At 55.5% G+C, this 13809-nt stretch overlaps 1 protein-coding gene across 1 annotated transcript; it reads left to right on the top strand.

Moving 5' to 3' along the window:
* The first annotated feature begins 3981 nt into the window (after positions 1-3981).
* On the top strand, positions 3982-9459 carry HLX (H2.0 like homeobox). Its single transcript, XM_060088650.1, has 4 exons — positions 3982-4987; positions 5772-5951; positions 6706-6890; positions 8636-9459. The coding sequence occupies exons 1-4, from the start codon at positions 4396-4398 to the stop codon at positions 9143-9145; spliced, it is 1467 nt and encodes a 488-aa protein (XP_059944633.1). The 5' UTR covers positions 3982-4395; the 3' UTR covers positions 9146-9459.
* Positions 9460-13809: the final 4350 nt, after the last annotated feature.

Here is a 13809-nt window from a genome sequence, read left to right as displayed (position 1 = left end):
AGGAACTATATTTACTTCTGGAATAACTAAGGTCTCCAGGAAAAGGGAGCTGTGGCCTACTTAGAATAATCCAAGGTGTGTGTGTGTGTGTGTGTGTGTGTGTGTGTGTGTGTGTGTGTTCTCTAGAGTCCTAAGCTCTAGTATCTAGCATCACAGGGAAGAGAAGGCCCGCACCGACCGCTAAATGCGAGCACTGGGCCCAGCAGTCTGTAAATCTTCAGCTGGCAGAATGACAGGCAGAATATATTCAGGTTCCTACATTGCTGCAAACCTCTCATATCCTGGTAGCTAGGTAAGCTGTTTCCTTCTGTTTCTGACTGTGAATATTTACTTATTTCTATCTCTTTCTTTGTTTGAATGAATATATGAAATTAAGGGTGCGTGTTGGGGGGTGTACCTTGTACATTATTTTTTTCAGAGTCCAAAAGCAGAAAGCACACCTGGACAGGTTAAGCCCTTGAAGAGTTATGTTATGTAATAAGCAAAGCTCAACATTCACTCTCCTTGAGCTTTTATGCTCATTTGGTGCGTATCTGTGTTCCCAAGCACTGGTGATTTAAGGATGGAGACTCAGAAGACAGGACAACCAAAGGGTAATGAGACCCATCTCTCCCTTCAACGCATAAACCTCTGATGTAGAAAGGGAGGATGTAAACATTAAAGACAGCCATCAGAATTGATCTGAAACCCCTGCTATTATGGTATCTCCCCCTCTAGTTCGCCCGCCACCCAAAGCTGTTTAACCTTTCTGTATAAACGACTACCTCTGTTGCTCTATTGTCAACTGTAATTTGCCGGTGCAGCTATGCAACCTCAGACAAAGTCGTCTTTTCGTCTGAGCTTCCTCAAAGGACGGTGCAGCCACATTTAAGCTCAAGTTAATTCGGCTTAGTCAGGCCCTCTTCACTCCTGCTGGAGCTCGGAATCCGCGGCTACCAGGCCCCCGGAGCCCTCGCCTCTGCCCCCAGGGCCTCCCCCCATCTCCCCCGACACCCCCCGCCCCGTCTCAATTGCTCTGGACCAGTTCATTTCGCCACAGCCCGGAGCCGCTCGGAAAGCAAAGATTAAAGGGGAAAGTCGCAGCTGTATATTTATATTTTCATTGCTAGAAGGGAATTGATTTCCGCGCATTTATTTTGGTAGTTGTAATACACAGGGGCGGATTTGCGTCACCCGAGCAACTTGTCGGTGGAGATAAAGTTGCACAAATATTGAAAGGGGAAGTGCTAGGAGTCATTATAGAGTTTTTCTCCGGAAGAAATAAGGATTTCTGCAGTATCCTAAAATACTAAGGGCGCTTCTATTTTGAGACCAATCTTGCAGGCACATCCGCTCATTTAGTCCGAGTTTGAGCCCATCAAAAAACAGGAGATGACCTGAACTCCGGCGAGTCCAGGGTTTCCTGCTGCTTTCTTGGTTCTGAGGGGGGGGGGGAGTAAGGAGGAGGAGGGGATTCTGCGGACTCAAAAGAGGGAGAGGAGCCCGCAGAGCCGAAGCCCGGGCCTGGGAAGGAGTGTGGAGGGGAGGCAGGAGGTCGTTCCAAAGGTTTCCTTTTTCGCGTTTCCCTCCGGGAGCTCCGGGTGGGTATGGGTGGCGCTGATGCGGTTGCAATGAAGCCGAGAGTCTGGGAGAGCAGAAGGGCGCGAGGGGCAAGTTGCAATTTACAATCAAGCCGCGGGTTTTGCCGGGAGAAAGGAGCGGGAGGCGGGGCTAAGAGTCTGCGGGGGAAAACTCGCCTTCGGGCCTCGTCCTCACCCTTCCTGCCTCCTGCCCGGGGCCTTGAAATGCTGCAGAGGCGGGCAGTGGATGCCGCTGCAAACCCGGAGAGCCCGCGTTCCGCCCAGCCTGTACCCTGCACCCACTCTCGAGGGTCGCGTCTTATTTGCCGGCCGGCTGCCGGGGGTGAGGCCTAAATATTAGCGCCTCTTTTCGAACTGTGAGTCTGTGCTTAGGCCGCGGTTTCAGTGTTTGCAGCGGAATTGGAAGTGACACCAGAAAAGAGAGAGAGGGCTTAAGGCCACCCTTGCCACACTCGCGCTAGTGCTTTTCCCCGAGGGCAGTGAAGTTATACTGAGGCCGCGCCCTCCCACAGGAGTCTCCCCAGAATCCTCAGCCGTTTCCTGCAAAGCCTGCACTGGAGCCTTTCAAGGAGGGTCCAGCACCTCCAGTGGCTTTATGCTGGTCTACCCCTTGGCCTCTGGCTAGAAACAGAAGGACTGGTCTTCCTGCGTTTCTCTCGCCCCAGGTGCCCTTCACCTCAGCAGATCACCCCGCTCTTTTCCATCTCTGGACATAACACCTCTGTCGGGGCTGAGGCTCCACAGAGCAGGGCAAGAAACCCCCTTAGTAAAAGAGGGGGGGAGAGACAGAGACAGACAGAAGCTGGTGTGGGGGCGGGCAGGGGGGCGGCGGTTGTTCTCAGTGCTGGCTGGTTACAAATGATTGATTAGTGATTGATACTTTCCAGGACAAAGTCAAAAGCTTAAAACGACAGCATCTGCAACCAGAGGCTAGAAACCAAATTCATTAGCCCAAATCCTGAACTCGAGATAGGCATGGCAAATTCAGTTGCCTTCCTGGGTTTCTTCGGCAAGACCTGTAAATACTGAAGTAGAAAAAAAAAAAAGCCACAGAAAGTTTATTGCAACTATATTGAAAGTCTGGGGAGGAAAACGCCACAGAAGATGCTGTTCTGTTAGAAGATGCTTATCAGGACAATCGAAAACAAAAGATTTCTCTGTTTCATTATTATTAGTAGTATTTTATTTTCTTCCTGAAAATATGCAAGAAGAGCTCATCTGGGTGGCCTGTGGTTTGTATGGGAGAGGGGTGGGGAAATCCACTCTGACTATAATTTAAAAGAGAACGAATTCTTAAAATAGAGAAGTAGGTGTTGCAGAAAACCCCGCACTACAACCACTGTGCGCTCTGAAGACCCGAAGTCCGAAGTGAAGATGTCGGTCACCACTGAAGCTTCTCCTGCGACCAGGCCCAGGGGGTTCCTTGGAGAAATAGTCACAGCATTGAAAGTAGTATTTAACCCCAAGGAAATCTACTCTTGTGGGCCCTTGCAAAACAATGGACCCCACGTGATCGGGGATGTGGCGGAGAAGGGAGGGTGACATTTCCTACAAGGTGCAGCAAAGGAGGGGACGCGCGTGCCTCTCTCCCGGGTTTCGGACGGCTGCTTGTTTTGTTGTCTCCGAGGCTCAGGTTGGCTGCGTCCAAGAGAGATGTTCGGAGACATCCATCTTATTTTGTTTGAAAAGTTACTGGTTCAAGTTGTCAGTGTGTGACAGCTCGGAATACAGTTAATTTGCGACCGCCTCTCCTCTCTTCCCTGAGGATCTCCGAGGCAGGGAAGCGGACCCAGTGCCGCCGCATTCCCGCGCGAGAGCAGAGCAGGGCAGCGTGGGGGCGGGGACCCACGAAGGACGGAGCTTGTAGAAGACACCGACTCTTAGGATAAAGGCCGACTGGAGAAAAATCTGGCCCGAGTGATGTAAACAGGAGGGAAACCTAGGGCGCCGCCAGCGTTCCAGAAGGCGGGCCTTGCACCCGCGATAATCTGCGGGAGCACCAGCTTCCCTAGGCGAGAGCTCCAGGAGCGCTGTGACCAACTCTCCACGCCTGGGGCCGGTTTGGAGCTGCAGAAGTTAGTGGGAGTTAGAACTCCCTGAAGCAGCGGTTCGAGGTCCCCTACCCTTTGGAGAAGGACGCGCCCGACCAAGCACAGCCCACGCGCCAGCAGCAAACAGATTGGCGTGGCCGGGGCGTGGCCGAAGGGGCGGGCCACGCCCTCTTTCCCAGTTCCCCTCCACTTCCCGCTCCCATTGGTCACCAGGATGGCCAATGAGCGCTCGGATCGAGGTCCTACCCTGGATCTGACTCGAAAGCTCCTGCCAAAACTTTGGGAGTTTTTAGAGAGGAGTTTTTTTTTTTCTTCTTATTACATTTTTTTTCTTTTTAAACTAACGGACTCTTATTGTTATTGTTTTAAATTTAGCTGTTAAAGCTTAGCTGTTTGAGTGTTTCTTTCGGTGCCCGGCTCCTGTCTCCCCGGTTTCCCTGGCGTTTGTGGAGCCGCGGCCCCCGCCCGCCTAGCGGCTCCAGCGCCCCTCGCTCGCCTACAGTCTGCGGGGAGCGCGGGCGCCGCACCGCCTTTAAAGTGAGGCCAGGGGCTGAGGCCGTGAGCGGCCGGGATCCGGCCCTCGCCTCCTCCCTCGGTGGCGCTAGGGCTCCCTGGCCTCCCTTCAGTTCGGACGGAGAAGAGTAAGCGGATCGTCCCCGGCTGCGCTGCCGCCTCCTCCTGGACTTAGCGCGCCCCTCCCCGCGCCCCTCCCTACCCACCGGGCCCGGCCAGGCCGCGGCGGCAGCTCCGTGCACCCCGCCAGAATGTTCGCCGCCGGGCTGGCTCCCTTCTACGCGTCCAACTTCAGCCTCTGGTCGGCCGCCTACTGTTCCTCCGCCGGCCCGGGCGGCTGCTCCTTCCCCCTGGACCCCGCCGCCGTCAAGAAACCCTCCTTCTGCATCGCGGACATCCTGCACGCCGGCGTTGGGGAGACGGGGGCGGCTCCGGAGGGTCTGGCGGGGGCCTCGGCCGCTGCCCTCACCGCGCACTTGGGATCGGCTCACCCGCACGCCTCTTTCCAAGCTGCCACCAGATCCCCGCTTCGACCCACCCCGGTGGTGGCGCCCTCCGAAGTCCCGGCTGGCTTCCCTCCGCGGCTGTCCCCACTCTCAGCCGCCTACCACCACCATCACCCACAACAGCCACCGCAGCAGCAGCAACCGCAGCAGCAGCAGCCTCCGCCTCCACCCCGGGCTGGAGGCTTGCAGCCCCAGGCCTCCGGGTCGCGGCTGGTCCCGAACCCCCACCATAGCGCTTCCGCCCCGGCCCCCTCCAGCAAGGACCTCAAATTTGGAATTGACCGCATTTTGTCTGCAGAATTTGACCCAAAAGTCAAGGAAGGCAACACACTGAGAGGTAAGTCTTGGGCGAGAGGCTGTAGGCCTCTGAACAGGGCACTGACGCACTCCCCGATCTCTGGGCCATTTGGGATTCCTTTGAGTGTTTTTACAATTAAGGACAAATCGGTAAAATGAGGGAGAAGAAAATGAGTTGTAAGGAGACTGTGAAACATTAGGTTTAAACTCACCTGCTTTACATTAAAAAAAAAGAGGAAGAAGAATCCAGAGATGCTTTAAAAACACAAGCCACAGAATCAGTATTCATAAAAACCGTCGGTGTAAATAATATTTGCTAAAATGACTATCATCTCTCTGTCTCTTTAATCACGTATCTACAAAGAGAACTACATTATTTGGCAGGAAAAGCCCTTTTGGGGAACAGTTTCCCGTCCATTGGTCTGATTTCTAGTGAAATTCCACCCAAGGAATATAGATGAACAATATTGCCTCTAAACTCCCAAGAGGAGAGAGCAGGATGAGGGATCCTTTGGAGGGACAGTTTAGGTCTGTGGAATTCTTGGAAGGGACCTGAAAGTGACTTCGTTTAGGCCTCTTTACCTGAAGTCCTTCCTAGCTGTATGCGTGGACGTGGACCTGTGGGACACACAGGAACAGTTCGTGCAGTGCCCCTGGGCCACTGTCAGGAGAGAGGCGTCTCGGTGGCACGGAGACAGAGGTCTCTCATCACTTCCCTTCAGGAAAACGGAACGGAGGGGTAGGGGAGGAGACGAACAAGTCCTAGAGAGTGTGAGTGTGGGTTTGCTGGAGGGGTAACAGCTCTTCTTTTCCCTCGTCCCCAGATCTCACATCGCTGCTAACCGGCGGGCGGCCCGCGGGGATGCACCTCCCCGCTCTGCAGCCCTCCACTGGCCAGTTCTTCACGTCTCTAGATCCCATCAACGAGGCTTCTGCCATCCTGAGTCCCTTAAGCTCGAACCCGAGAAATTCAGTTCAGCATCAGTTTCAAGACACCTTTCCAGGTGCGGAAACCCTCCTGAGCGCCGGCCTAACGGGCAGGTCGACTGCCAGAACACTTAGGACTGGAGGATCACGTGGCCACCGAGGTGTAGCAATCCCGGAGTTGATGCGGGAGGCTACCACGTCCGGAGAGAAACCGAAAGATTTCTCAGTGAGCTAGCTCACTCTTCGGTCGGCTCCCGGGGTTAAGGGGTGGGGAGCCTGGGTAGGGAAGAAAGTGTGCGCGAGCGGGTGGGCTGGGGGGTTTTCCTTAGTCTTTTCGCCCGAGAGGGTGCTCTGAAAATGCAGCCAGTGGTGGTGTTATTAACATACACTCATTTTGGAATGACCTCAAACATTTGCCGAAGGTTCTGTCTGCACGGATGGGCATGGATGCGAGTATACACACACACACACACACACACACACACACAATGGAGAATCGAGTCATCTTTAGATCCTTTAGGCCGGGGCGCATTTTCGCCTGCTCTTAGCATGCCTGATGGCCATGCATTCGGTTTACGTCTTTACTTTGGAATTAATCGGTGAAACGCCGGGCTTCTCCACTCCACACTCGTGTTAGGCCTTCGGCCTATGGTCTTAAGAGCCGTACATTTCCTCTTTAGAGAGGCCATTCCGTGTCTGCGTGAAGGGCTCTCAGAGCCGACTGTTAACATAAAACAAGTTTAAGCATCACGGTGAGCCCCAGGCATGCAGGCCGCAGACAGGGCACTAACCGGGTCCTCCTGTCTCTCTCTTGCTCCCGCATGGTGACAGGTCCCTACGCTGTGCTCACAAAGGACACCATGCCGCAGACGTACAAGAGAAAGCGCTCGTGGTCGCGGGCGGTCTTCTCCAACCTGCAGAGGAAAGGTCTGGAGAAAAGGTTTGAGATTCAGAAGTACGTGACCAAGCCAGACCGAAAGCAGCTGGCCGCGATGCTGGGTCTCACCGACGCCCAGGTAAGCCAGCTCTGGCCCCGACGCACAGCCCCCTGGACGGGCAGCAGCTCGCGGCCTAGCCCCAAGGCCCCCTCCGCCGGCTGACTCTCCTTCTGCAGTGGAAACACTAGGTCTCGAATTTCAGGAGACTAGGCGGACTTCTCAATTTGAGACAGGAGAGAGGAAGGGGGTGGGGGACAAGGACAGAAAGAATAGCCCATCCCCAAAGAGGTTTGTCAACAAGCGCTGCGTGTTTATTTTGGCCAACCAGCGAAAGCATGTTACCGAGAAAGCAAATAGGCAGCAGGAGATAATAATTATATACTCGACTGTAGCACAATTTGCTGTAGGAGGCAGTTTATTTCAGAAGAGATAAAAATCCAAAGTCAAGAGATTGTTGTTGTTTCTTCCCCCCTCCGGCCCTCCCTCCCTCATCCTCCTGCTGCTGCTGCTGGATTGTGAAATCCCCAGTTGTGAGGAAGTGAAAACATTATTTCAAACGGAATTACTTAGCCCCAGTAGGGCAAGAAGTCCACTTGGAGCGGCCACAGTCAGTCCGATTTTCTAACGGCATAATGGGAGGGGGAAGTGAGGAAGAGAAAGAAAAAGAGATTTTCTTAGAACGCCCAAGAGCATTTCACCAGGTTCTGCCTAGTTGAGTTTTTTTTTTTCCAAGACAAATCTTCAAATAGCAAATCTATTTTGCCTGAATTCAATATTTTTTCTTTGCTCAAGTTCAAGACCTGTTTTTTTTTTTTTTTTTTTTTTTAAGTTTTGAAAAAAGAAGAGTCCCCGTTCTCGAACACTTCACCATGGCCCTTGCTTCCTGGTGCTTCTGTCTTCCAGCACACAACTCCCCTCCCCAGCACACACACTGGAAGAGCCCAGCCGTTTTCCACCAGCTGTGGATGTTATTTTTAAAAGGGAAGCTGGAACTTGTGTGAACGCATTGGGACCCCCAGGGGATTGTATATTTATAAAGAATCTCCGCCCCATCCCTACCCCCTTCCTCCACTTTGCACAGGTTTAATTCCAGTGTTCTCTAAGCCCACAGAAGGATTAGTCTATCCCGGGCAGGGGCAGGGTCCTTATCAGCTTCTGAGTACACACATGCCAAGGAAATACTCTTTTATAGAAGGTCCATTGGTGCCCCAGCCCACTGGGATTAACTCTTTGAACCCCCTTCCCCCTTTGTTTTCCACGGTTGCTCCTTAAAAAGAATTGTTTTTGTAGGGACTTGCCTTGGGTAGTGGCAATAGAGGAGGGGCCCACCTTAGCAGGGATTCTTGACATTGGGTCACCAAACCCTTGAAACTGTGTGCAAAATCTTGGGTATATGTGCATTTTTCTGGGTCAGGGGTCCATAATTGTAATCAGATTCGTGGGAGGGGGGTTCCTGGCTCAAGTGGGGTTAAGAAGCACCTATTTAGAGCATTGATCCTCCCTAGTTTGAGGGCAAGGTGCAGGGATCTGCCTTTCCAACGGGCATCCAGGTCACTCCAGGCTAGCGGTCGGAGGGCCACATTTTGAGAAACAGTCCTAGTTGCTTCCCTAGGCGAGGATCTCTCGTGATCCTCGTGGTTTCTCTGGGCTGCCTCTCGGTCCCTGCTTCTAGAGCAGTAGCTGGCCTGTGGTAGAGGTGCTGGGGACACCTAGCGACGCTTTCCCGCCTTTGGGAGTGCTCCGGGGTGCGCGCAAGTCCAGTAGGAGCGAGCGTGTGTCTCACCTCCCTGTCCCTTCTTGTGTCCCGGTGCGGCGCGGCGCAGGTGAAGGTGTGGTTCCAGAACCGGCGGATGAAGTGGCGACACTCCAAGGAGGCCCAGGCCCAGAAGGACAAAGACAAGGAGGCTGGCGAGAAACCTTCGGGCGGAGCCCCGGCTGGCGACGGCGAGCCGGAGCTGAGCCCCAGCCGCTCGGAGGGCGAGGCTGAGAGCGAGAGTAGTGACTCCGAGTCTCTGGACATGACTCCCAGCGACACGGAGCGGACTGAGGGGGCCGAGCGGTCTCTGCACCAAACGACGGTCATCAAGGCCTCGGCCGCCGGCGCCCTCCTCGCTGCCAGCAGCGGAGGCAGTGGCGGGAGCGGCGGCGGCGGCGGCGGCGGTTTTAACTTCGGCGTCCTCAGTAGCGGCAGCACCGGCGGCGCCGGGAGCTCCGTCGGCCACAGCAGCGGCAGCGGCAGCGGCGCCTCAGAGCTGCTCCCTGCGCTCCAGCCAGCCCTTGGCAGCGACCCCAAAAGCCCCGAGCCCGCCCCGGCGCCGCTCGGCGGCCTCTAGACTGGACGAGGTTGGAGGAGACGCGGGGCCCTGCGTGCAGGCTCCCAGCCTTCCAGTGTGGGCTGGATTCTGTGCCTACGTTCCAGCGGCGGCGGGGCCAGGGCCGGAGACCCAGCGGCGGGAGTCCCAGCTTGCGCATCGCTGCCCCGGCCGGTGCAGCCCACCCCGCCCAGCGCCGAGGGGAGTCGCAGTGCCTCTCGCCAGGCTCCCAGCGCCGGCCGAGCACTTCTGCCTGGATACAAGCAGCTCGCACAGTGAAGCGTTGGACTAAACAGTCCTCCCCGCATTAGGGGTCGTGGCGGAAAGACGATGCACTTAGGATGCCACAGACTTGTAAATAAAATGTTTACTATGGTTTGTAAAGGCCGCTTGGCTTGCTGGGGCGATGCGGTCGTTAGGGTCTGGCATCTCCGACCCGGACCTTAGCCCCGGGACACTGAAGGTCCCAGCAGCTGGGGGTGGGGGACTAGAGTTTTGGGGGGACATGCTGCAACCTCAGAGCCACCTTGCTGCAGAGATCAGAGCCGGGGCTTACGGGTTCCACCAGTTCAGAGGTCTCGTAGGCCTCGCTAACCACCACTGATCGGGCGATCCGCAACGCTGAGTGTGGCCTGAGAGTTGAGGCGGCCATAGAATCTGTCAGGTCTGTCGGGCAGATGGCTCCCCCAGCTGGAGTCAGGACGCGAGGAGTGTGCGCACCAGCCTTCCGTAGCTCCAGCTTAAGCAGGGTTGGGTGGAGAAGACAGTGGTGCGGGACAGGGTCAGTCTAGCCACAGCTGGTACTAGAGAGGCAATTCCAGCGCAAACTGCCCCTTGCTTGGGGGTGGAGTAGGGGGACGCGGCAGGTTTGTAGTGTCTAGAGAAAAGGATAGACAGATCACAGAAGTTAGGGCTGGAAGCCTGAGCCTGAGATAGCTTTAAAGCTGCTAAAACATTTGCAGGGCAGGATGGTGATCTGTTCAAGGTCCCCTCCCTTGTCCAAGGTTGAGGAGGAGCCCAAATCAGAACTCTGAGCTCCTGGCTCACATTTGGCCAGTGAAGGATCTGCTAAACTGCACACCATCTGCCCCCCATCGGCGTGCACACACACACACACACACACACGCACACACACAATCTTCCTTTGCAATTGGGCCGCTACAGGTGTCCAGTTGAAATCTTACCCCACCCCAAGCTGGGGTGAGATGAAAGGCAGTTTCCCCATCACACTTCAACTGGAATATAGCACATCTATTTTGCCTCCATGTTGCTACTGGGATGGACCGTTCAATTTTTTTCTCTTTTTTTGAAATCTTGAAGCATCAAATCTCTCTCCGAGACACCCATGCCCCCTTCCCTGGAAACCACGAAATGTTCGGAGTTGGTAAAAAGTGATTTCAGGAGATTTTAGAACAAATAGATATTGTGGACAAACCTGATCACCCGGGTCTATTTGACACTGAGCTGGGGCAAAGCCACAGGCCTCTTACAGGCCCATCATCCGTTGTGGGAAGTCGGTTGTCACATGGAACCTGTTAGGGAGAGAGAGTGTTGCTCCTGTGTAGATGCTGAGGCCAGCAAGTGTAGGACCCACTCCAGACCCCTGGCCTTATCGAGAAGGCTCCTAGCAGCTCCCTGGTCTGGCTTAGCTGTTTCCCCATTTTGACCCATTCGTTTGAGCACACAGACCTCTGTTCTAGACTTCTGGGCCCAAGGGCAGAGCAGAGGCCTCAGATTTACCCTTCTTTGGGCTGGCTCAGCCGGTCACCTGGGCAAGTCCCAGAGTGCAGCCCAGGGATGCAAGGCTGACTATTTCCTGCTGAAGTGAACCACTCAACCCCCCAGTGGAGCTGAAACCCTAGAGAAACGTGCACAGCGGGGAGGGGAACCACCGGGGTGGTCTGGCCTAGGAAAGATGAGAAAGGTAAAGTGCCCCAGAAGGGACCTCAAGTTAAATGGGGACACCAGCCAGCTGTTATCCCTACATGGAGCATATGTTTTGGGGTGATTGCAGTCTCCACACTTGCTGTGAGTCCCAGCCCTGGGTTCGGATGACTCCTCTACACCACAGGCTTTGCTACCTGAACCGTAGGAGTCTCTCTGTACCTTTATTTTGCCTTCACTTCTGAAATTCATTTCCTCCCACTACAGAAATCCTGAAATCCTGAAACCAGGACATCCCAGGAACATCGAATTTTGAGGCACTTAGATTCAGTTCTGGCTGGGAAGGCAAGCTGAGGAGGGGGTGGTGCTTTCTGCACACAGCAGCTACCCCTCCTCACGAGGCCCGCGAGGAGCTCATGATCCCACACCTGCGCTGCATTTTCCTGCCTGGGTCCTGGGCTTTTGAAACTGAAGGAAAACTTCACCCAGGGACTTCAGGCATGTGATCTCAGGTAGAATTCGCCCTTACCCCAGTCAGGTTCCACCAGACTAGAGGGCACGGTGGAGCTGAGGGGCTGGGAATGAAATGGGCCATCGGGAGTCAGGATGCTCCTGGGGGGGGGGGGGGTCGTCACAGGAGGCGCTCCTTCCTCAGCCACCACGGTCTCTCTTTCCTGAATATTTTCCCCGTGAAACATTAGCGGGTCTGTCCCTTGGGCTGTGGAGTTCTTCCAGATTTTCATCAGGAACGGAGTATCATAAGCCCGGGAGAAGTTTAAAGTTCATTTTGAAGGAAAGCTGCCGGGTCGGAGGGTCTCTCTAAGCGGGATGGAAAAGCAGCATTTCGGGCCAGACCGCGTCATCCCCAGGACTGCTCGCTCGGCCCCGTGTGCGGGGATTTTCCCGAGGGCGCTCGATGCTAGCAAGAGTGGCCAGGGAAGCTAGAAATTCTTGAACTAAGACCGAGGTTTCGCAGGCACGGAAGAAAAGGCTGAGCGCGCCAGGTCCGCGGACCCGAGGCCGGCCCTGGCCCGCAGAGCTGGGGCTTGGAGGAGGCGGGTGCGCCCGGGCCACAGAGAAAAGCAGAGCCGCGCCCCCCGCCCTTACCCCCGCGCCCCCGCCCCAGGCTTCGCCCTTTGCTGAAAGCAGTAATAACTCTTTGCCCAGAGCAGGGCCCCGCCTCGCCAGCCCCGGAGTCCTGGCGGCGCCAAGCCCTCCGAGCAAGGTTACCTCTGCGCAGCTCTGAGCGCGCAGAGGGCGGGCGAGCAGCGCGCGCCTCTCTGGGACTCGAGGGGGATCGGCTACGCCCCTCGGGTGCACGCACGCCACACACACCACTCTTACACACGTAGGTCAAATACAAATACACAGGCCCTCAGAGGCACACAGAAACGCAGACGCGGACGGGCTAGTTCAGCAAATAAAGTTCCACGTTCTCCTCCAGATGGCAAAGCAAAGTGAGGAGACTCACACCGCCTTCCTCTGCCAGTGTGGGTGCCTGGGGCGCTTGCCTCTAGAAAAGTTTTCTTGCGCCAAGATTCGCCGACTAAGCCACTGAAAGCAGGCGCCTCATTCCCCTGCGCTTGTCTGCCTCAGCCGAGGGTGGGCAGGGGCCGCGATGCCGGGAGTTGTTGGGAGTGTGTAGCCGTCGTCGTCCTGTCCCCACTGAGGCTAAAACTGTCCGATCCTACGGCACTTCAAGGAGAGGTCTTGCCTCTAACGGAGGCTGTGGCCCGCATACCCTCCAATGGAGATCATCCCTTGTCTCCACCCGCCTCCCCGTCCAGCAAGGATTCGCTCGTATGGCAGAGGTGGGGGGCAGTTGCTCAGACTCTGGTTGTCACAGATCCTTCCAAACTTCAGAGGGAACGAGCGGCTCTGGGATCTCTTTGTGGCCGCTCCCTCTAACTAGGGTCTGAAGTGGGGTGTGGGCAAGGGTTCTAGTTTGCGGCCAGCTTGGCGCAGGTGAGCTCTGAGTGCCGGGCCTACTGGTCCCTCCTGCTCTAGGTACCAGAAGCCGACATAGCAGGAAGGTGACCTCGGGTTCTCCCGTAGCCACAGCCTCCGGGAGCTTTGGGGTGCGCTGCAGCAGGGGATGTTCTGTGGGCGTTTTAGACTTGAGCTTTAACCTGTTGAGCTTTAACCTATTCCCGGATCTGACCCCACCAAAGTCCTCAAGCAGTGGCGGACTTTAAACAGACTCGGAGTGCAGGATGCGCCTGGCGCAGCTCTGGAGCCAGAAATGAAAAGTCAGAGGCTGAGGTCCACGCACCCTTCTCCGGTTTGCGCGCCCTAGTCTCCCCTCCACCTTCGTCCTTCTTTAAGAAGGAAGAGCTGGTAGAGGGGCTGAGAGCTCAGACCTCCCCGTGCGACGCGGTGATACTACTTTAAAGATGCTCGAGAGGGCCCTAAAGGCTCAGGGCCCTCAAATCCCCCCCTCTTTAGCCTGGGGTAGGGGTAAGGGGGTTGCACACACTGTGGTCTTTGTGAAGATGCAACTGCTGGGTTTTAAGGAGGACTTTAACTGCAGGTGTTCAAGCTGGGGGTGATACACCCCGATTTACTGTGCTTATGTCTGGCTCACAGACTCACCTTTGAGGTTGTGATGGGATTGGCCGGTGTCCCAAAAACGAACGATCCGCCTTCTCCGTGGCTTCTCACACACGGATATTAGAACCTGCAACGCACACCCCTGCAGCGGTGCCCTTTGGGAATCCCAACTACTTACACGGGATGTACTTTCTAAGATATCAGTCCACCCGGGTTCTAACGGAGCACAGGCTCTGCCCAGACTGGCTGGG

The sequence above is a fragment of the Mesoplodon densirostris genome, chromosome 2 (genome assembly GCF_025265405.1).
Source record: "Mesoplodon densirostris isolate mMesDen1 chromosome 2, mMesDen1 primary haplotype, whole genome shotgun sequence".
Taxonomy (NCBI): Eukaryota; Metazoa; Chordata; class Mammalia; order Artiodactyla; family Ziphiidae; genus Mesoplodon; species Mesoplodon densirostris.
This window is presented reverse-complemented; position numbering and strand designations above follow the sequence as displayed.